This window comes from Salmo trutta, chromosome 13, assembly GCF_901001165.1.
Source record: "Salmo trutta chromosome 13, fSalTru1.1, whole genome shotgun sequence".
In the NCBI taxonomy this organism is placed as follows: Eukaryota; Metazoa; Chordata; class Actinopteri; order Salmoniformes; family Salmonidae; genus Salmo; species Salmo trutta.
The window spans coordinates 23,748,180-23,771,744 of NC_042969.1; the positions used below are offsets into that span (position 1 = coordinate 23,748,180).

The 23,565-nt window shown below is 46.5% G+C and overlaps 1 protein-coding gene across 1 annotated transcript in view; it reads right to left on the reverse strand.

Moving 5' to 3' along the window:
- Nucleotides 1–23,565, reverse strand: part of aff2 (AF4/FMR2 family, member 2) — a 328,554-nt gene that overhangs the window by 217,830 nt on the left and 87,159 nt on the right. The window contains exons 3-4 of the mRNA XM_029770596.1: nucleotides 12,449–12,499; nucleotides 10,902–11,879 (exon numbers count right to left, since the gene is read on the reverse strand). Of these exons, the coding sequence (XP_029626456.1) occupies nucleotides 10,902–11,879; nucleotides 12,449–12,499 (1,029 nt within the window). The remainder of the gene's footprint in view (nucleotides 1–10,901; nucleotides 11,880–12,448; nucleotides 12,500–23,565) is intronic.

Sequence of the window (23,565 nt, forward strand, 5' to 3'; positions counted from 1 at the left end):
GGCTGGCTGACAGAGAGGAGTCTGGAGTCAAATGGGTAGCTGGTTGACAGACAGGAGTCTGGAGTCTGATGGGTAGCTGGCTGACAGACAGGAATCTGCAGTCTGATGGGTGGCTGACTGACAGACAGGAGTCTGGAGTCTGATGGGTAGCTGGCTGACAGACAGGAGTCTGATGGTTAGCTTGCTGACATACAGGAGTCTGGAGTCTGATGGGTGGCTGGCTGACATACAGGAGTCTGGAGTCTGATGGGTGGCTGGCTGACAGACAGGTGTCTGGAGTCTGATGGGAAGCTGGCTAACAGACAGGAGTCTGGAGTCTGATGGGTAGCTGGCTGACAGACAGGAGTCTGCAGTGTGATGGGTGGCTGACTGACAGACAGGAGTCTGGAGTCTGATGGGTGGCTGGCTGACAGAGAGGAGTCTGGAGTCTGATGGGTAGCTGGCTGACAGACAGGAGTCTGGAGTCTGATGGGTGGCTGGCTGACATACAGGAGTGTGGAGTCTGATGGGTGGCTGGCTGACAGACAGGAGTCTGGAGTCAAATGGGTAGCTGGTTGACAGACAGGAGTCTGGAGTCTGATGGGTGGCTGGCTGACAGAGAGGAGTCTGGAGTCTGATGGGAAGCTGGCTGACTGACAGGAGTCTGATGGGTGGCTGGCTGACAGAGAGGGGTCTGGAGTCTGATGGGTGGCTGGCTGACAGACAAAAGTCTGGAGTCTGATGGGTGGCTGACTGACAGACAGGAGTCTGGAGTCTGATGGTAGCTGGCTGACAGACAGGAGTCTGGAGTCTGATGGGTAGCTGGCTGAAAGACAGGAGTCTGGAGTCAAATGGGTAGCTGGCTGACAGACAGGAGTCTGGAGTCTGATGGGTAGCTGGCTGAAAGACAGGAGTCTGGAGTCAAATGGGTAGCTGGCTGACAGACAGGAGTCTGGAGTCTGATGGGTGGCTGGCTGACAGACAGACAGGAGTTTGGAGTCTGATGGGTAGCTGGCTGACAGACAGGAGTCTGGAGTCTGATGGGTGGCTGGCTGACAGACAAGAGTCTGCAGTCTGATGGTAGCTGGCTGACAGACAGGAGTCTGGAGTCTGATGGGTGGCTGGCTGACAGACCGGAGTCTGGAGTCTTATGGGTGGCTGGCTGACAGACAGGAGTCTGATGGGTGGCTGGCTGACAGACAGGATATTTGAGTCTGATGGGTAGCTGGCTGACAGACAGGAGTCTGGAGTATTATGGGTGGCTGGCTGACAGACAGGAGTCTGATGGGTGGCTGGTTGACAGACAGGAGTTTGGAGTCTGATGGGAAGCTGGCTGACAGACAGGAGTTTGGAGACTGATGGGTGGCTGGCTGAGAGACAGGAGTCTGGTGTCTGATGGGTAGCTGCTGACAGACAGGAGTCTGGAGTCTGATGGGTGGCTGGCTGACAGACAGGAGTCTTCAGTCTGATGGGTGGCTGGCTGACAGACAGGAGTCTGATGGGTGGCTGGCTGACAGACAGGAGTCTGATGGGTGGCTGGCTGACAGACAGGAGTTTGGAGTCTGATGGGTAGCTGGCTGACAGACAGGAGTCTGGAGTCTGATGGGTGGCTGGCTGACAGACAGGAGTCTGCAGTCTGATGGGTGGCTGGCTGGCAGACAGGAGTCTGATGGGTGGCTGGTTGACAGACAGGAGTTTGGAGTCTGATGGGTAGCTGGCTGACAGACAGGAGTTTGGAGTCTGATGGGTGGCTGGCTGACAGACAGGAGTCTGATGGGTGGCTGGTTGACAGAAAGGAGTGTGGAGTCTGATGGGTAGCTGGTTGACAGACAGGAGTTTGGAGTCTGATGGGTGGCTGGCTGACAGACAGGAGTCTGGAGCCTGATGGGTGCTTGGCTGACAGACAGGAGTCTGGAGTCTGATGGGTGGCTGGCTGACAGAGAGGAGTCTGGAGTCAAATGGGTAGCTGGTTGACAGACAGGAGTCTGGAGTCTGATGGGTAGCTGGCTGACAGACAGGAATCTGCAGTCTGATGGGTGGCTGACTGACAGACAGGAGTCTGGAGTCTGATGGGTAGCTGGCTGACAGACAGGAGTCTGATGGTTAGCTTGCTGACATACAGGAGTCTGGAGTCTGATGGGTGGCTGGCTGACATACAGGAGTCTGGAGTCTGATGGGTGGCTGGCTGACAGACAGGTGTCTGGAGTCTGATGGGAAGCTGGCTAACAGACAGGAGTCTGGAGTCTGATGGGTAGCTGGCTGACAGACAGGAGTCTGCAGTGTGATGGGTGGCTGACTGACAGACAGGAGTCTGGAGTCTGATGGGTGGCTGGCTGACAGAGAGGAGTCTGGAGTCTGATGGGTAGCTGGCTGACAGACAGGAGTCTGGAGTCTGATGGGTGGCTGGCTGACATACAGGAGTGTGGAGTCTGATGGGTGGCTGGCTGACAGACAGGAGTCTGGAGTCAAATGGGTAGCTGGTTGACAGACAGGAGTCTGGAGTCTGATGGGTGGCTGGCTGACAGAGAGGAGTCTGGAGTCTGATGGGAAGCTGGCTGACTGACAGGAGTCTGATGGGTGGCTGGCTGACAGAGAGGGGTCTGGAGTCTGATGGGTGGCTGGCTGACAGACAAAAGTCTGGAGTCTGATGGGTGGCTGACTGACAGACAGGAGTCTGGAGTCTGATGGTAGCTGGCTGACAGACAGGAGTCTGGAGTCTGATGGGTAGCTGGCTGAAAGACAGGAGTCTGGAGTCAAATGGGTAGCTGGCTGACAGACAGGAGTCTGGAGTCTGATGGGTAGCTGGCTGAAAGACAGGAGTCTGGAGTCAAATGGGTAGCTGGCTGACAGACAGGAGTCTGGAGTCTGATGGGTGGCTGGCTGACAGACAGACAGGAGTTTGGAGTCTGATGGGTAGCTGGCTGACAGACAGGAGTCTGGAGTCTGATGGGTGGCTGGCTGACAGACAAGAGTCTGCAGTCTGATGGTAGCTGGCTGACAGACAGGAGTCTGGAGTCTGATGGGTGGCTGGCTGACAGACCGGAGTCTGGAGTCTTATGGGTGGCTGGCTGACAGACAGGAGTCTGATGGGTGGCTGGCTGACAGACAGGATATTTGAGTCTGATGGGTAGCTGGCTGACAGACAGGAGTCTGGAGTATTATGGGTGGCTGGCTGACAGACAGGAGTCTGATGGGTGGCTGGTTGACAGACAGGAGTTTGGAGTCTGATGGGAAGCTGGCTGACAGACAGGAGTTTGGAGACTGATGGGTGGCTGGCTGACAGACAGGAGTCTGGTGTCTGATGGGTAGCTGCTGACAGACAGGAGTCTGGAGTCTGATGGGTGGCTGGCTGACAGACAGGAGTCTGCAGTCTGATGGGTGGCTGGCTGACAGACAGGAGTCTGATGGGTGGCTGGCTGACAGACAGGAGTCTGATGGGTGGCTGGCTGACAGACAGGAGTTTGGAGTCTGATGGGTAGCTGGCTGACAGACAGGAGTCTGGAGTCTGATGGGTGGCTGGCTGACAGACAGGAGTCTGCAGTCTGATGGGTGGCTGGCTGGCAGACAGGAGTCTGATGGGTGGCTGGTTGACAGACAGGAGTTTGGAGTCTGATGGGTAGCTGGCTGACAGACAGGAGTTTGGAGTCTGATGGGTGGCTGGCTGACAGACAGGAGTCTGATGGGTGGCTGGTTGACAGACAGGAGTTTGGAGTCTGATGGGTGGCTGGTTGACAGACAGGAGTTTGGAGTCTGATGGGTGGCTGGCTGACAGACAGGAGTCTGATGGGTGGCTGGCTGACAGACAGGAGTTTTGAGTCTGATGGGTAGCTGGCTGACAGACAGGAGTCTGGAGTATTATGGGTGGCTGGCTGACAGACAGGAGTCTGATGGGTGGCTGGTTGACAGACAGGAGTTTGGAGTCTGATGGGAAGCTGGCTGACAGACAGGAGTTTGGAGTCTGATGGGTGGCTGGCTGACAGACAGGAGTCTGGTGTCTGATGGGTAGCTGCTGACAGACAGGAGTCTGGAGTCTGATGGGTGGCTGGCTGACAGACAGGAGTCTGCAGTCTGATGGGTTGCTGACTGACAGACCGGATTCTGGAGTCTGATGGGTGGCTGGCTGACAGACAGGAGTCTGATGGGTGGCTGGCTGACAGACAGGAGTTTGGAGTCTGATGGGTGGCTGGCTGACAGACAGGAGTCTGGAGTCTGATGGGTGGCTGGCTGACAGACCGGAGTCTGGAGTCTGATGGGTGGCTGGCTGACAGACAGGAGTCTGCAGTCTGATGGGTTGCTGACTGACAGACCGGAGTCTGGAGTCTGATGGGTGGCTTGCTGACAAACAGGAGTCTGACGGGTGGCTGGCTGACAGACAGGAGTTTGGAGTCTGATGGGTGGCTGGCTGACAGACAGGAGTCTGGAGTCTGATGGGTGGCTGGCTGACAGACCGGAGTCTGGAGTCTTATGGGTGGCTGGCTGACAGACAGGAGTCTGATGGGTGGCTGGCTGACAGACAGGAGTCTGATGGGTGGCTGGCTGACAGACAGGAGTTTGGAGTCTGATGGGTAGCTGGCTGACAGACAGGAGTCTGGAGTTTGATGGGTGGCTGGCTGACAGACAGGAGTCTGCAGTCTGATGGGTGGCTGGCTGGCAGACAGGAGTCTGATGGGTGGCTGGTTGACAGACAGGAGTTTGGAGTCTGATGGGTAGCTGGCTGACAGACAGGAGTTTGGAGTCTGATGGGTGGCTGGCTGACAGACAGGAGTCTGATGGGTGGCTGGTTGACAGACAGGAGTTTGGAGTCTGATGGGTGGCTGGTTGACAGACAGGAGTTTGGAGTCTGATGGGTGGCTGGCTGACAGACAGGAGTCTGGAGTCTGATGGGTAGCTGGCTGACAGACATTAGAGAAACAGACTCCTCTGATTCACAGCCCCTATAAACTCATAGTCATTACATCATGATGCTCTAACCTAGACCACCAGCAACTTGTTACACATTACAGGTCTATAAAATATGCCTCTTCTTTTTCATGCCTCTTCTTTTTCACTATCATCAATGCACACAATTCAGACTTTTCAATGTGCTTAAGTCCACTCAGGTAAGCTGAATATTCAAGCCTCAAGGCTTATACCACTCCAGAAAAATGGAATGTCTCATGGGCTTTGAGAAAAAAAGAACAACAAATCCTCACTGCATAAAAAATGTTAATAAGTCTCTATCTCTTCCATAACCATCAAGAGGAGCACCTCCTTAACCTCTCATTGTCTCCTCAAATCTTCTGCTTAATGGGACTAGCAATAAGGTTATTCGATCTATAAAGCCTTTGTAATGCCTGGTGCAATAACTGTTTTTAGGAGGGATCAATGGGTGTTATCTGCTTGTCAATGTTTCATACTCCTCTATGACACAGAGGCTGGCCAGGCCCTTTCTGACTTTGCAGTGAATGCAGCTAATCCACTAATCAATAGCCTCAGTGATAACAGGATGCTTCCAAAGCCATTTAGCACACCCTTATCACTCTCGGAGTAGACACTCAACCTGTCAAAATAGTTTTTCCAGTAGCAGAGCTGAGGATGAGAGGAACATTTCATGCCCGTGAAGGGGAACAAGTATCCTCTTCCACACCCGTTTAATTTAAAAGGGGGATGAACAGTGATATCTCTCTTCTCTTTTCAGAGGGTTGGGCTTGTAAAGGGAGAAGAGGAGGTTGTTAGATGGAGGAGCTGGAAGATAAGATCATCTAATTAAGCTTTAAAACAACAACAACGGGTTGTGTAGTGTTAGGGATGGGCTCTAGCACACGGCTATGAGCGGGAGAGTAATTACCAAGAGTATGCATATTTCCACATACACTAAAACACAGGCTTTCCAGGTGGGACCTTGAAAACATCAGAAAGAACGCAGCCTGGGAGGATTTTACAGGCTTTAGTTATTCTATGCCTTGTTGAGAAAAATGGATAAATAAACCTCAGAATAATAAGTAGCCAAAACAACAGCCAAATAGGAAGCTCAACAGAATCTACTCCTTTTAACAAACCAAAGCCAAGCAAAATCAAATCAATGTCCTTGAAGATGTTTTCTCTTCTCATGAGAGATGTGTTTAAAAGGAAGCTCCTCTTCTCTCTCTCTCTCTCTCTCTCTCTCTCTCTCTCTCTCTCTCTCTCTCTCTCTCTCTCTCTCTCTCTCTCTACCCCCTTCCCATGCTATTTCAGTCTGCCTGTCTCGCTCTGACTAACTCTGCGTGTCTCTCAATTTCAGTCACTCTCTCTCGCTCCCTTTTTATCTCCATCTTTCTCCTCCTCCCCGTCGCTTACCCAGTGACTCATCTGTCAGTGAGCGAGTGGAGATGGCGCTCATCTCTACCCCCTCCGCCCCCCATCTTCTCTCCCCAGCTGGGCCCCGCTCTGCTCTACAGGGGGTCTCTCTCATCCCCTCCCAACCCTGCTTCCCTTCCCGCTCCAATAACAACATCCATCTCCATTTTCCTCTGAGCTGGCTGCATCCAGGGCACGATGAGCAGCTCTACAAATCCCCCAGGTCTTCAGCCCGGCTATATGGTTAACTGTATGGTGTAACTGCGCCATATGCTTCCAAGATTCAAGATACCGCAGTTTGGAGCGGGGAATGGCCTTCGACTACACTATTAAAAGAAGGGAACATCTGGTTGGCTCACCACAGTTGGGTGCCCGTGTGTCAACCTGTTAAATCATATGTCAGTCTTGTTTATTGTTGTTTATCTCCTTATTTCCTGGTTAGCTATATTGAGATATGGTGCATAGATGAGTAAATCTCACAGAAGACACTGTATTTCAAGCCCTCCCAGCATCCTCCTGTAAGAGGAAGAGTACTACAAACACAGTTCTTTGTTGGAGTGTATTGCCTGGCCTTCCACATGTTATTTTCTTTATTTTTTACCTTTATTTAACTTGGCAAGTTAGTTAAGAACAAGTTAAGAACAAGTTCTTATTAACAATGACTGCCTACCAGGGAATAGATTTTTACCTTGTCTGCTCAGGGATTCGATCCAGCAACCTTTCAGTTAGTGGCCCAACACTCTAACCGCTATGCTACCTGCCGCCCCTTTATGGTCGCTCAATTAGTGAGGCTGGCCACAGGCAGGATCTGGGGAAGGAGCGAGGCCAGAGGCTACAGGGGATTGATTTGTAAAGAGTAGGAACAGGAGAAATGAAGTCCAATTTCACAAAGAACAGCATGTGCAGATGCTTCACTGATCACTTGGTCACCAAACATCATTATTCAGATACTTTGAAAAACTGGAATTTGGTTGAAATGAATGACCTAATTGAATAATTGAGGTAAATTAATCCTCATTACTGGTGAGCAGAGTGGGTGAGGTCTGTCTTAGTTCTGAGGCTCCATGAATACCTTCATTCTTCCAGCCTTAGTCTTAGCCATGGCCTCCTCTGTCAACATCTTTGAGGATCTATAATATACCTCCAGGTGCCCCAATGTATACTAAATTAGCACCCACTCTCATTTTGGACTGTCTAGGCTTATAATGGTAAGGGACAAATTGTGTTTGAATATTTAACATTGGATTTCTCCCACGTAGCTTTTTTCTTCCCATGCGCTGTTCTAAATGGAGAGGGAGAGAGTGTGCTTCTTGGCTAATTATGTTCAGGATTAAATGGAGTGGATTCCAATCAGGTGGAAAGAGTTTTCTAAAATAATGAGTGAGTGACCTCAGGTGAGAACACATTAGGATGGCTATCATGTTAACCTGCAAAGCTTCCATTTTGTCTGGTTCAAAAATATCCTCCAGCCCGCAAAAGGCTGAGAGCGGATACAAATGCCAATGGCATTAAAATTAACATCTCTTACCTCCCAACATTAGTACAAGATAAACAGTTGAGGCTAAAGCCGTCACAACAATAGACTCTCAGCCCTGCTTCTGTTGCTAACAAATGGAGTGACATGACAAGCCATCAGATCACAACTGACTTCAGACTAAAATGGTCCGACTGTGTAAAGCTAAGAGGCTACAAGGAGGGATAAATGTATTGTTGATGCTAATCAAACAAGACTCTGCCTGAACCTCCAGCAATTACTGACAAGTGTTACTTTACAGTGTCCAGAACTGTTCCCGAAATAATAACCATTCATCATCTGTCCTGAACTGTTCTGAAATAATAACCATTCATCATCTGTCCAGAACTGTTCCCGAAATAATAACCATTCATCATCTGTCCTGAACTGTTCTGAAATAATAACCATTCATCATCTGTCCTGAACTCTCCCGAAATAATAACCATTCATCATCTGTCCTGAACTGTTCTGAAATAATAACCATTCATCATCTGTCCTGAACTGTTCCGAAATAATAACCATTCATCATCTGTCCTGAACTGGTCTGAAATAATAACCATTCATCATCTGTCCTGAACTGTTCTGAAATAATAACCATTCATCATCTGTCCTGAACTGGTCTGAAATAATAACCATTCATCATCTGTCCTGAACTGTTCTGAAATAATAACCATTCATCATCTGTCCTGAACTGTTCCGAAATAATAACCATTCAACATCTGTCCTGAAATGTTCTGAAATAATAACCATTCATTATCTGTCCTGAACTCTTCCGAAATAATAACCATTCATCATCTGTCCTGAACTGTTCTGAAATAATAACCATTCATCATCTGTCCTGAACTCTTCCGAAATAATAACCATTCATCATCTGTCCTGAACTGTTCTGAAATAATAACCATTCATCATCTGTCCTGAACTCTTCCGAAATAATAACCATTCATCATCTGTACTGAACTGTTCTGAAATAATAACCATTCAATATCTGTCCTGAACTGGTCTGAAATAATAACCATTCAACATCTGTCCTGAACTGTTCTGAAATAATAACCATTCATCATCTGTCCTGAACTGTTCCTGAAATAATAACCATTCATCATCTGTCCTGAACTGTTCCCGAAATAATAACCATTCATCATCTGTCCTGAACTGTTCCCGAAATAATAACCAGTCACATCTGTCCTGAACTGTTCTGAAATAATAACCATTCATCATCTGTCCTGAACTGTTCCCGAAATAATAACCATTCATCATTTGTCCTTAACTGTTCTGAAATAATAACCATTCATCATCTGTCCTGAACTGTTCTGAAATAATAACCATTCATCATCTGTCCTGAACTGTTCTGAATTAATAACCATTCATCATCTGTCCTGAACTGTTCCCGAAATAATAACCATTCATCATCTGTTCTGAACTGTTCCAAAATAATAACCATTCATTATCTGTCCTGAACTGTTCTGAAATAATAACCATTCATCATCTGTCCTGAACTGTTCCGAAATAATAACCATTCATCATCTGTCCTGAACTGTTCCCGAAATAATAACCATTCATCATCTGTCCTGAACTGTTCCGAAATAATAACCATTTATCATCTGTCCTGAACTGTTCCCGAAATAATAACCATTCATCATCTGTCCTGAACTGTTCCGAAATAATAACCATTCATCATCTGTCCTGAACTGTTCCCAAAATAATAACCATTCATCATCTGTCCTGAACTGTTCTGAAATAATAACCATTCATCATCTGTCCTGAACTCTTCCGAAATAATAACCATTCATCATCTGTCCTGAACTGTTCTGAAATAATAACCATTCCTCATCTGTCCTGAACTGTTCCCAAAATAATAACCATTCATAATCTGTCCTGAACTGTTCTGAAATAATAACCATTCATCATCTGTCCTGAACTGTTCCCGAAATAATAACCATTCATCATCTGTCCTGAACTGTTCCCAAAATAATAACCATTCATCATCTGTCCTGAACTGTTCTGAAATAATAACCATTCCACATCTGTCCTGAACTGTTCCGAAATAATAACCATTCATCATCTGTCCTGAACTGTTCTGAAATAATAACCATTCATTATCTGTCCTGAACTGTTCCCGAAATAATAACCATTCATTATCTGTCCTGAACTGTCCCAAAATAATAACCATTCATCATCTGTCCTGAACTGTTCTGAAATAATAACCATTCATCATCTGTCCTGAACTGTTCCCGAAATAATAACCATTCATCATCTGTCCTGAACTGTTCCGAAATAATAACCATTCATCATCTGTCCTGAACTGTTCTGAAATAATAACCATTCATCATCTGTCCTGAACTGTTCCCGAAATAATAATCATTCTCATCTGTCCTGAACTGTATTCATCATATGCTGCTTGTATACATGACAGGCCAAATAACTACAATATTGTGGGAGGAAACAAGGCAAATACCTACAATACTGTGGGAGGAAAAAAGCCAAATACCTACAATATTGTGGGAGGAAACAAGGCAAATACCTACAATACTGTGGGAGGAAAAAAGCCAAATACCTACAATATTGTGGGAGGGAACAAGCCAAAATCTGTAGGCTAAAACAAAAAAAACAATGACTTTAAAATGTCAGAACTGGTTACATGAATAAGTGAAACAAGCTCTTGTGAATTAAAATGGCTATTAATCAGGAGTGATTTACCTTCGGAGATGAATATTTCATAGTGAGGGACTGTGTGTGCGTGGGTGGGTGGGTATATGTGTGTATGTATGGTGAACTAGATAAAAGGAGGGAAGGCCCCTTAACCCTGTGGCCCCTCAGCTGGCTGGGTTCAGGAGCAGGAGCCCTGCCCGCCAGAGAAGGAAAAATCAACGGCTGATTATTAATGAGGCCTCTCCACTATGTCAAGTTCAGTCTCTGCCAGGACTCAATGAAAAACAGAGGGAAAGTCACAGACCAATCTTATCTGGCTGAACCTGTTTCCCCTTCCTACTGCCAGCCGATCTAACACAGAACAAATGGCCTTTCCGCAGCACTTAATATTTATCTCCAAGCCAGTGTGTGTGTACTGTAGTGTTATGGGAATCATGCAGCTCCCTACCTCCCCAGTCTGTGTCAGGGTCAGCTTGGGCAGCTTGCTCTTGGAGCTGGTGATGGTGCTGCCAAAAGCTGGGTTGCTGTAGCCCACGTCCACCACCTCCAGAGGAGGCTTGAGCTCCGGGGAGTCCAGGGGCATCTGGTCCTGGCCGTCCATGGGCCGCACGTAGGCCGTAGGCTTCTGCTGCTGCACGGCGCTGGGCTTGACGTGCAGACCCTGCGGGAAGGTGGGCGTGGAGAGGCCACTGGGCAGCAGGGAGGTAGAGGCCACTGGGGAACTGGCCCCGTGGGAGCCCGGCTCCTGCTCCAGGGGAGACTTAACATGAGTGTTGCTGTCCTTGTAGCTGCCATGCTCGGCCGCCGACGGGGCCTTAGCGGCCTGCTGCTGCCCGCCCCCGTGCCTCCTTGAGAGAGTGGAGGTGGAGGAGGAGGAGGGGCTGCTGCTAGAGTCTCCCCTGTGGTCCACTACCTCGCCCTGTGAGATGAGCAGCTCCTCGTGTCTTTGGGGCTGCTGCTGCTGCTCATGGGTGAAGGAGTGTTTCCCCCTGCTGCAGGATGGGCCCCCCACCCCCTGGACCCCCAGGCCCCCCACCCCGTGGACCCCCTGGCCCCCCACCCCCTGACCTCCCACCTCCTGGGTGCTGCAGTGGGCTCCCCGGGACCAGTCGGAGGACCAGGACTTCTTGGAGCTCTGATGGCCGTGCAGCAGGCTGGAGCTGGTCAGAGAGGAAGAGGAGGGAGGAGGGGGCATGGAGGTGGTATGGTTCCCTGTGCCCACCCTGTTGCTCCCTCTCTGGCCTCCCTTGGTTAAGAAGCTGGGCTGGTCTAGCTTCTCCATTGGTCCAGGGGTCTGGGGAACAAAGTTCTTGGGGATGCCCACCAGGTGGCTCTGGTTGGAGTGGCTGGTCAGGAGCTCCTTCATCTCATCGTAGTTCCCCAGAGTGTTCTGCACCCGGTTGGCCAGGGCGTCACCTTTGTTTGTCTACAGAGACAGAGACAGACAGAGTGATAGAGGAGAGACGGTGAGATGTATAGTTAGTTACAGCCTCTAGCCCCAAGGTTATCATTCCCCACTACTCTGACAACTGACAGAGAGCAGCAGGTCATCAGAGATACACCTAATTACAGACAGACAGGAACTCTGCAGGCAGTGTGTGACAGAGAGGTGTATGTGTGTGTGTGTGTGTGTGTGTGTGTGTGTGTGTGTGTGTGTGTGTGTGTGTGTGTGTGTGTGTGTGTGTGTGTGTGTGTGTGTGTGTGTGTGTGTGTGTGTGTGTGTGTGCGTGTGTGCGTGCGTACATAGAAAAGGGTGAAATCATGCCTTAGTGAGCAAGACGATTAGGCTGTACATTAAAAGCAACTCAGGAAAATGAAAAAGCAAGTAGCCCTTCTCTGAGTCTAATACAAACCTTACAAACTGTATTAAACTATAGTCCTGTACAAAGCACGCTCAGAAATCCATCTTTAAGAGGGCACAGTTGGTGTATTAACATGTATTAAACAAGTGATTAAAACAAGCATTCTTAGTGTGGATCTATAGATAATAGATACCTTGTTTAGGTTGTTGGTCCCCCCCAAAGTGGATTGACTGGGCGCTTCTGTCTGTCAGTATAAAAAGACAGTAGTTTATAATCTAGTCACACTGGGGGATAAAGTAGACCAATGGGATGATCTCACTAAATGTATAATCTGGTCACACTGGGGGATAAAGTAAGCCAATGGGATGACCTCACTAAATGTATAATCTAGTCACGCTGGGGGATATAGTAGACCAATGGGATGACCTCACTAAATGTATAATCTAGTCACGCTGGGGGATATAGTAGACCAATGGGATAATCTTACTAAATGTATAATCTAGTCACGCTGGGGGATATAGTAGACCAATGGGATAATCTTACTAAATGTATAATCTAGTCACGCTGGGGGATATAGTAGACCAATGGGATAATCTTACTAAATGTATAATCTAGTCACACTGGGGGATAAAGTAGACCAATGGGATAATCTTACTAAATGTATAATCTAGTCACACTGGGGGATAAAGTAGACCAATGGGATAATCTTACTAAATGTATAATCTAGTCACACTGGGGGATAAAGTAGACCAATGGGATAATCTTACTAAATGTATAATCTAGTCACACTGGGGGATAAAGTAGACTAATGGGATGACCTCACTAATCACACTGGGGGATAAAGTAAGCCAATGGGATGACCTCACTAAATGTATAATCTAGTCACACTGGGGGATATAGTAGACCAATGGGATAATCTCACTAAATGTATAATCTAGTCACACTGGGGGATATAGTAGACCAATGGGATGACTTCACTAAATGTATAATCTGCTCAACTGTATTGTCAATCAATAGTGATATGTGACTGTTAACACACTACTCTCTTCTAGCTAGTATCTCTCAGTGGTAAACCTTCATTTTTTTGAAAACCTCCAATAAAAGCTAAAATCATGAGCCCTCTTAAAAAAGAAAAAACGTTATTGTAATAATTGTTTTATTTGTTTTATTATGGTTTTGTTTTATTTATTTTGGTAGTTCAGCATAGAATGCAGTCACACAGGGATTTTCAGACAAAAGGCAGAACCACCCCCAAACTCATTACTTGCCTAAAAGGCAACATTCTATTTAATGTGCAACACATTACTGTTATATCAGGCCAAGCCTTTTATGTGTAAGAGCCTAGTAAGAACGTACAAAAATTGCACTAAAACATGCATTACGCTAAGATGCACCCTATATAAACAGAAATTATAACAGAAACACATCACTATCTATTTCAAAACAACTGCAAATGAAGATTAATTTCAGTCATACAATAAAATTGCCAAGCCATGAAAAGCTGTTTTCTGTATAGGGATATAATTAGGCTATTGAAAGGCAACAAAGGGAAAAGATACATGCGTACAGTATAGCAGCGTTTGGTATCACAGAGGACTGTGGTGATAGCAATAGTACAACGCTACGTCAGACTCAGGAAGCATAAGCCTGTGTATTTGCACAACTCAATGTTAACAACATAAAAGTAAATAAACAAACAATGGTTGATGGTCTGGGGAAGGGATGGTGTGGAGCATGAAGAGACATGCTGCTGTGAGGGGGAATTATCTTCTAGGTGGTTAACCTTTGACCTGTCAACCGAAGAGGATGCCAGCTAGGGCGAAACTTCTCTCTGCATGCCAAGCATCACCCCTGACCACCCTTGTCTCCCATAAAACTCTAATGGCTGTGCGGTTGTTGTTCCAAGAATAATTGCATTTTAGCTCACCCAAATGGATAACTATTCCCAGTTACTGGCATTGGAGTGGTTGCTGAGCAGTGATGGCAGAGGTTGACATTAGGGCTGAAATGGGGCAGTTTATTAGGACACAGGGGCATAGGGAGAGAGGGAGGGAGTCGCCAAGCGTTTGGGATATCTAACCAGACAACTGGATGGATTTCAACGGGTCTTTCAAAGTCCTGGATGTGTCCAAATGTTTGTCTCAAACGAGGAGTGATACACACTAAGGAGTGACCCCTGTATCAGGTCAGTCATCATTTCAGGAGCCAGAGATGGAAAAGCCTCAAACAGACCAGGCAGCATAGACCGAACCCTACTGCAACAGCAGTCTGTGTTTGACCAACCAGCAACCAGCCCAAAGCAGTAGTCTGTTTTCCACCGTCAGCATGTCCTCCAAAGGGGAGCCTAAGCACACACAGGTTATTTAAGCCATGCGGTGAGGGCTCAGTATTTTTAGAGAGTGTGATGTTGAAGGGGCACTTGTAGACCTCCCAGACGCTGTCGTTCTCAGTGAGTGCAAAGACAGGGCACAAAGGGCTCTTGTGTAGAGAAGGAATGAGCCCTGGGCTGCTGGGGTTGGAGCAGGGCTGTCCTTCAGTACACTGACTGCAGTCTGACTGCTCTGGTTAGAGACTAACTACAGCTGATGAAAGGAGTAACTTCACTAGTACGTAGAAGTATAACAATCTCACTTTATCTGGCTATCTACTATAGATTTTATTCACAGATAAGTTACACTGCTGTAAATTGATGTTTTTATACAGTACCAGTCAAAAGTTTGGACACACCCACTCATTCAAGGGTTTTTATTTATTTGTACTATTTTCTACTTTGTAGAATAATAGTGAAGACATGAAAACAACGAAATAACACATATGGAATAATGTAGTAACCAAAAACGTGTTAAACAAATCTAAATACATTTTAGATTGATGACAGCTTTGCACACTCTTGGCATTCTCTCAACCAGCTTCATGAGGAATGCTTTTCCAACAGTCTTGAAGGAGTTCCCACATATGCTGAGCTGCTTTTCTTCCATTCTGCGGTCCAACTCATCCCAAACCCAAACCTCAATTGGGTTGAGGTCGGGTGATTGTGGAGGCCAGGTCTTCTGATGCTGCACTCAATCACTCTCATTCTTGGTCAAATAGCCCTTATACAGCCTGGAGGTGTGTTGGGTCATTGTCCTGTTGAAAAACAATGATAGTCCCACTAAGCACAAACCAAACGGGATGGCGTATCGTTGCAGAATGCTGTGGTAGCCATGCTGGTTAAGTGTGCCTTGAATTCTAAATAAATCACAGACAGTGTCACCAGAAAAGCACCCCCACACCATCACACCTCGTCCTCCATGCTTCACAGTGGGAACCACACATGCGAACATTATCCATTCACCTACTCTCTGTCTCACAAATCTCAAATTTGGACACATCAGACCAAAGGACAGATTTCCACCGGACTAATGTCCATTGCTCATGTTTCTTGGCCAAAGCAAGTCTCTTCTTATTATTGGTGTCCTTTAGTAGTGGTTTCTTTGCAGCAATTTGACCATGAAGGCCTGATTCACGTAGGCTCCTCTGAACAGTTGATGTTGAGAAGTGTCTGTTACTTGAAATCTGTGAAGCATTGATTTAAACTGCAATCTGAGGTGCAGTTAACTCTAATGAACTTATCCTCTGCAGCAGAGGTAACTCTGGGTCTTTCTTTCCTGTGGTGGTCCTCATGAGCGCCAGTTTCACCCTAGCGCTTGATGGTTTTTGAGACTGCACTTGAAGAAACTTTCAAAGTTCTTGAAATGTTCAGGATTGACTGACTTTAATTTCTTAAAGTAATTATAGACTGTTGATTCTCTTTGCTTATTTGAGCTGTTCTTGCCATAATATGGACTTTGTCTTTTACCAAAAGACACACAAAAACACAACTGATTGGCTCAAACGTATTAAGAAGGAAAGAAATTCCACAAATGTACGTCTAAGTAGGCACACCTGTTAACCTGTCTGGGATAGGGGGCAGTATTTTCACGGCCGGATAAAAAACGATTTAATCTGGTTATTACTCCTGCCATGAAACTAGAATATGCATATAATTAGTAGATTTGGATAGAAAACACCCTAAAGTTTCTAAAACTGTTTGAATGGTGTCGTTGAGTATAACAGAACTCATATGGCAGGCAAAAACCTGAGAAGATTCTATATGGGAAGTGCCCTGTCTGACCATTTCTTGACCTTCTGTAGCCTCTTTATCGAAAATACAGGATCTCTGCTGTAACGTGACATTTTCTAAGGCTTTCATTGGCTCTCAGAAGGCGCCAGAACGTGGAATGATAACTCTGCAGTCTCTGGGCGAAAAACAGCAGGGGTTTTGGAGAGTGGTACTTCTGAGAACAATGGCACTGGTGCGCGAGTGCATGTGACGACTCCATTTTCTACTTTCAGTGTTTGAACGGATACAACGTCTCCCGGTTGGAATATTATCGCTATTTTACAAGACAAATAGCATAAAAATTGATTTTAAACAGCGTTTGACATGCTTCGAAGTACGGTAATGGAAAATTTAGAATTTTTTTGTCACGAAATGCGCCGGCGCGTCACCCTTCAGATAGTGATTTGAACGTACAACAAAACGGAGCTATTTGGATATAACTATGGATTATTTGGAACCAAAACAACATTGGGTGTTGAAGTAGAAGCCCTGGGAGTGCATTCTGACGAAGAACAGCAAAGGTAATCCAATTTTTCTTATAGTAAATCTGAGTTTGGTGAGTGCCAAACTTGGTGGGTGTCAAAATAGCTAGCCATGATGGCCGAGCTATGTACTCAGAATATTGCAAAATGTGCTTTCACCGAAAAGCTATTTTAAAATCGGACACCGCGATTGCATAAAGGAGTTCTGTATCTATAATTCTTAAAATGATTGTTATTTTTTTTGTCAACGTTTATCGTGAGTAATTTAGTAAATTCACCTGAAGTTTTCGGTGGGTATGCTAGTTCTGAACAAAACATGCTAATGTAAAAAGCTGGTTTTTGATATAAATATGAACTTGATTGAACAAAACATGCATGTATTGTATAACATAATGTCCTAGGAGTGTCATCTGATGAAGATCATCAAAGGTTAGTGCTGCATTTAGCTGTGGTTTTGGTTTTTGTGACATATATGCTAGCTTGAAAAATGGGTGTGTGATTATTTCTGGCTGGGTACTCTCCTGACATAATCTAATGTTTTGCTTTCGTTGTAAAGCCTTTTTGAAATCGGACAATGTGGTTAGATAAAGGAGAGTCTTGTCTTTAAAATGGTGTAAAATAGTCATATGTTTGAAAATTGAAGTTTTTGCATTTTTGAGGTATTTGTAATTCGCGCCACTCTATACCATTGGATATTGGTGAGGCGTTCCGCTAGCGGAACGTCTGTCCCTAACAATGGAAATGCATTCCAGCTGACTACCTCATGAAGTTGGTTGAGAGAATGCCAAGGCAAAGGGTGGCTACTTTGAAGAATCTGAAATATAAAATATATTTAGAATTGTTTAACACTTTTTTGGTTATTACACGATTCCATATGTGTTATTTCATCGTTTTGATGTCTTCACCATTATTCTACAATGTAGAAAATAGTAAAAATAAAGAAAAACCCTTGAATGAGTAGGTGTGTCCAATCTTTTGACTGGTACTGTATATATTTATATATTTTAATAATGAGGGGGCTGGGACATTCTGTCACTCAAGGCTTCTCTGTCAAATGGTACATCCTGCAATATCCTGCGGATATTTCAAGATCCATTGGATTTACTAATATTTTCGTCATGCAAAGTGTTGCCACAGATAAATGAATGAGACATATTTCACCGGGTGTATGAGAAGCATCCGCTTGGTGTTTCCACTCACAACCATATCCCCCCACTCCCAAATATGGTATTGAGAGGAAGCCCACTGACCGGCAGCGGGAGAAGACTGAACGAGTTGGATTTGGCCGAAATTCTGCAAATTTTCTCATATATTAAACATTTGATTTCAATACAGTTTTCTGTTCCCAAAACGAGAATCTGTTTTGAACAGAGTAGACAAAGTTTTAAAAAATAGCATTGTTTGCAAAGGCAAATTTAGTTATTGCACTCTCACACTTACCAGAGTAAGTGTTCCCTAACGGAAATATGCATTACCATTGTTGGGCGGAAGCAGGTTAAGTGTGTACAGGGCATTTTAGTACAGCTGTAGCAGTCAACAAGCAATAACAAGCTATCGGGAATTAATTAATTCAGGTTATAACCAATTTTTCAGGAATTTGTCTTTCAGCATAAACCTTTTCTCCTCCACCAGTATTTTTTTAATTTAACCCTTATTTTACCAGGTAAGTTGACTAAGAAAACATTCTCATTTACAGCAACGACCTGGGGAATAGTTACAGGGGAGAGGAGGGAGGATGAATGAGCCAATTGTAAACTGGGGATGATTAGGTGACTGTGATGGTATGAGGGCCAGATTGGGATTTTAGCCAGGACACCAGAGTTAACCGTGCTCTACACCTGCATTGCTTGCTGTTTGGGGTTTTAGGCTGGGTTTCTGTACAGCACTTTGTGATATCAGCTGATGTAAGAAGGGCTATATAAATACATTTGATTTGATTTAACACCCCTACTCTTACAATAAGTGCCATGGGATCTTTAGTGATCACAGAGAGTCAAGACACCTGTTTAACGTCCCATCCAAAAGACAGCACCCTACACAGGGCAATGTCCCCAAACACTGACCTGGGGCAATGGGATATTTATTTAGACATATAAAAAAATTGACCAGAGGAAAGGGTGCCTCCTACTGGCCTTCTAACACCACTTCCAGCAGCATCTGGTCTCCCATACAGGGACCAACCTTGCTTAGCTTCAGAAACAAGCCAGCAGTGGGATGCAGAGTAGTATGCTGCTGGCAGGAGACAATTGAGGGTGAACAAGCAAAACTTCAGGTATGTTGTCTTTGTACTTTGAGAGGATTGCTTGGACTTGGGGGTCAATGAACGTTATCGCTGGTATGCAAGGGGGCGGGGTTTTAATGTCTTGTCTATTTTTCTCTGTTTTCCTCCTTTACAGCTTTAATTGTCTGGAGCCTAGTGTTGTTGTGGCCAATGAGCTTCCACAAAGATGGAACCAGGTTTCAGCTGCTGTACAATGTTGATGTCCTTCCTCCCAGAGATGAAAGCATCCCCCAGACTGGACACAACCCAGCACACATATATTTTTGAGAAAATCAGGACTTTTGCAATGAAAAGGCCATGGACATTACATGTCCTGCTCCAAAGGGCTCTCAGGCTAGATTCCTTTATTCATATAATAACATGACCTGAAGCAAAGTTACTCAAAGGCCTAGGTCATTGGCGTTATAGGCCTAGGTCATTGGCGTTATAGGCCTAGGTCATTGGTGTTATAGGCCTAAGTCATTGGCGGCTCCTCAAAGGAAGGGGAGGACCATCCTTAGTGAATTTCATACAAATAAAAATAGTGAAACATCTAAAGATTTTAATTATTTAAAATTAGGCTTTTTAGATACGCTACAGGGACACGCTACAGGGTTATGCTAGAGGGATGCACTACAGGGACACGCTACAGGGACACGCTACAGGGTTATGCTAGAGGGATGCACTACAGGGACACGCTACAGGGTTACGCTAGAGGGATGCACTACAGGGACACGCTACAGGGTTATGCTAGAGGAATGCACTACAGGGACACGCTACAGGGTTACGCTAGAGGGATGCACAACAGGGACACGCTACAGGGTTATGCTAGAGGAATGCACTACAGGGACACGCTACAGGGTTACGCTAGAGGAATGCACTACAGGGACACGCTACAGGGTTACGCTAGAGGAATGCACTACAGGGACATGCTACAGGGTTACGCTAGAGGAATGCACTACAGGGACACGCTACAGGGTTATGCTAGAGGAATGCACTACAGGGACATGCTACAGGGTTACGCTAGAGGAATGCACTACAGGGACACGCTACAGGGTTACGCTAGAGGAATGCACTACAGGGACACGCTACAGGGTTACGCTAGAGGAATGCACTACAGGGACACGCTACAGGGTTATGCTAGAGGAATGCACTACAGGGACACGCTACAGGGTTACGCTAGAGGGATGCACTACAGGGACACGCTACAGGGTTACGCTAGAGGGATGCACTACAGGGAGACGCTACAGGGACACGCTACAGGGTTATGCTAGAGGAATGCACTACAGGGACACGCTACAGGGTTACGCTAGAGGGATGCACTACAGGGACACGCTACAGGGACACGCTACAGGGTTACGCTAGAGGAATGCACTACAGGGACACGCTACAGGGTTATGCTAGAGGAATGCACTTCAGGGACACGCTACAGGGTTATGCTAGAGGAATGCACTTCAGGGACACGCTACAGGGTTATGCTAGAGGAATGCGCTACAGGGACACGCTACAGGGTTATGCTAGAGGAATGCACTACAGGGACACGCTACAGGGTTATGCTAGAGGAATGCACTACAGGGACACGCTACAGGGTTACGCTAGAGGAATGCACTACAGGGACACGCTACAGGGTTACGCTAGAGGAATGCACTACAGGGACACGCTACAGGGTTATGCTAGAGGAATGCACTACAGGGACACGCTACAGGGACACGCTACAGGGTTACGCTAAAGGGATGCACTACAGGGACACGCTACAGGGTTACGCTAAAGGGATGCACTATAGGGACACGCTACAGGGTTACGCTAAAGGGATGCACTACAGGGACACGCTACAGGGTTACGCTAGAGGGATGCACTACAGGGACACGCTACAGGGTTACGCTAAAGGGATGCACTACAGGGACACGCTACAGGGTTATGCTAGAGGAATGCACTACAGGGACACGCTACAGGGTTATGCTAGAGGAATGCACTACAGGGACACGCTACAGGGTTATGCTAGAGGGATGCACTACAGGGACACGCTACAGGGTTATGCTAGAGGAATGCACTACAGGGACACGCTACAGGGTTACGCTAGAGGAATGCACTACAGGGACACGCTACAGGGTTATGCTAGAGGAATGCACTACAGGGACACGCTACAGGGACACACTACAGGGTTACGCTAGAGGAATGCACTACAGGGACACGCTACAGGGTTATGCTAGAGGAATGCACTACAGGGACACGCTACAGTGTTATGCTAGAGGAATGCACTACAGGGACACGCTACAGGGTTATGCTAGAGGGATGCACTACAGGGACACGCTACAGGGTTATGCTAGAGGAATGCACTACAGGGACACGCTACAGGGTTACGCTAGAGGAATGCACTACAGGGACACGCTACAGGGTTATGCTAGAGGAATGCACTACAGGGACACGCTACAGGGACACGCTACAGGGTTACGCTAGAGGAATGCACTACAGGGACACGCTACAGGGTTACGCTAGAGGAATGCACTACAGGGACACGCTACAGGGTTATGCTAGAGGAATGCACTACAGGGACACGCTACAGGGTTACGCTAGAGGAATGCACTACAGGGACACGCTACAGGGTTATGCTAGAGGGATGCACTACAGGGACACGCTACAGGGTTATGCTAGAGGAATGCACTACAGGGACACGCTACAGGGTTACGCTAGAGGAATGCACTACAGGGACACGCTACAGGGTTATGCTAGAGGGATGCACTACAGGGACACGCTACAGGGTTATGCTAGAGGAATGCACTACAGGGACACGCTACAGGGTTACGCTAGAGGAATGCACTACAGGGACACGCTACAGGGTTATGCTAGAGGAATGCACTACAGGGACACGCTACAGGGACACGCTACAGGGTTACGCTAGAGGAATGCACTACAGGGACATGCTACAGGGTTACGCTAGAGGAATGCCCTACAGGGACACGCTACAGGGTTATGCTAGAGGAATGCACTACAGGGACACGCTACAGGGTTATGCTAGAGGAATGCACTACAGGGACACGCTACAGGGTTATGCTAGAGGAATGCACTACAAGGACACGCTACATGGTTACGCTAGAGGAATGCACTACAGGGACACGCTACAGGGTTATGCTAGAGGAATGCACTACAGGGACACGCTACAGGGTTATGCTAGAGGAATGCACTACAGGGACACGCTACAGGGTTACGCTAGAGGAATGCACTACAGGGACACGCTAAAGGGAAATGCTACACTGACACGCTACAGGGACACGCTTCAGGGATACACTGAATGGATGCGATAATACATAACTACCCTGAACTGAGACTGTAACTACCCTGGACTGAGACTGATGATATGTACTGTAACTACCCTGGACTGAGACTGATGAAATTATGTGCATTCTTCTCCCTCACTGCTTGTCATGGGATTGGCGATGTTCACAATTGCGATGATCATTTTACAGTAGTGTAATTTGCCTTCAATATGGAAATTAACAAAAATATGAAAAATAACAAAAAAAGAACGAGTGAAAGATGCAGAGCAAAGACTCATCCAGCAATTGTTATCTGTTAAATGGTCTCTCTCCTTTGTAAACCAATCTGGTTATCTTTGCCTGTAAAAGCCTTCCTTCCTCACTGGTGCAGGAGCAGAATGCCTCAGCAGTTTGCATAATATCCATTAGTGCTTCCCAATAAAGAGCATCAACATGGGTCCACATGAGTAAACACCTAGCACGAATCATCTTAAATCAATAGAGCACTAACAACAGCAGGGGATCCAGGAGCTAGCAGATGTAAGGTAGACTCAGCTACGAACCACAATACAATTCTGAAAGAAACTAGGAATGTAAATGACAAATAATTTGATATGTCGCAATCCTACTTTTAAAACCTATTGATAATATCTGACAGCGATTAAGATTAGGGTAAAATACAATTGCATTTAAAAAAAGAAAAGTATTTTATATTACATCTTTTACATTGCATACACCCCTGGAGAGCCAAAGTAGCATAAAATTAATTCATGTATCTCCTCTATCTCTAGGGGTCTGCTCCTCAATGGTGACACTGGTGCCCATGACTAAAACATCCAGTACTGGGGCTGACCACTGGAGGACCAGGGAGAAGGAGGGACTGGGGGGGCTGGGGGACCATGGGGGGCAGAGGAACCAGGGAAACTAGGAGCCAGGAGGGGACCAGGGGGCTTCTGAAGGTACAGCCAGCTCTCCTCTGCTCTGGGGCGTCTCTCTAGGTGCCAGTGGAAAGCAGTAAATCAGTCCCAAATAGCTGCTAACAGCATAGTTCCATTAAACAGGATTAAAGTGGGATTAACTAATAGCGGCCTGAGATGAGGAGAGGAAAGAGGAGAGGAAAGTATTGCTATTACTCTCTGCTGAGCACTGGGCTGGGAGAGGGAGAGAGAGAGA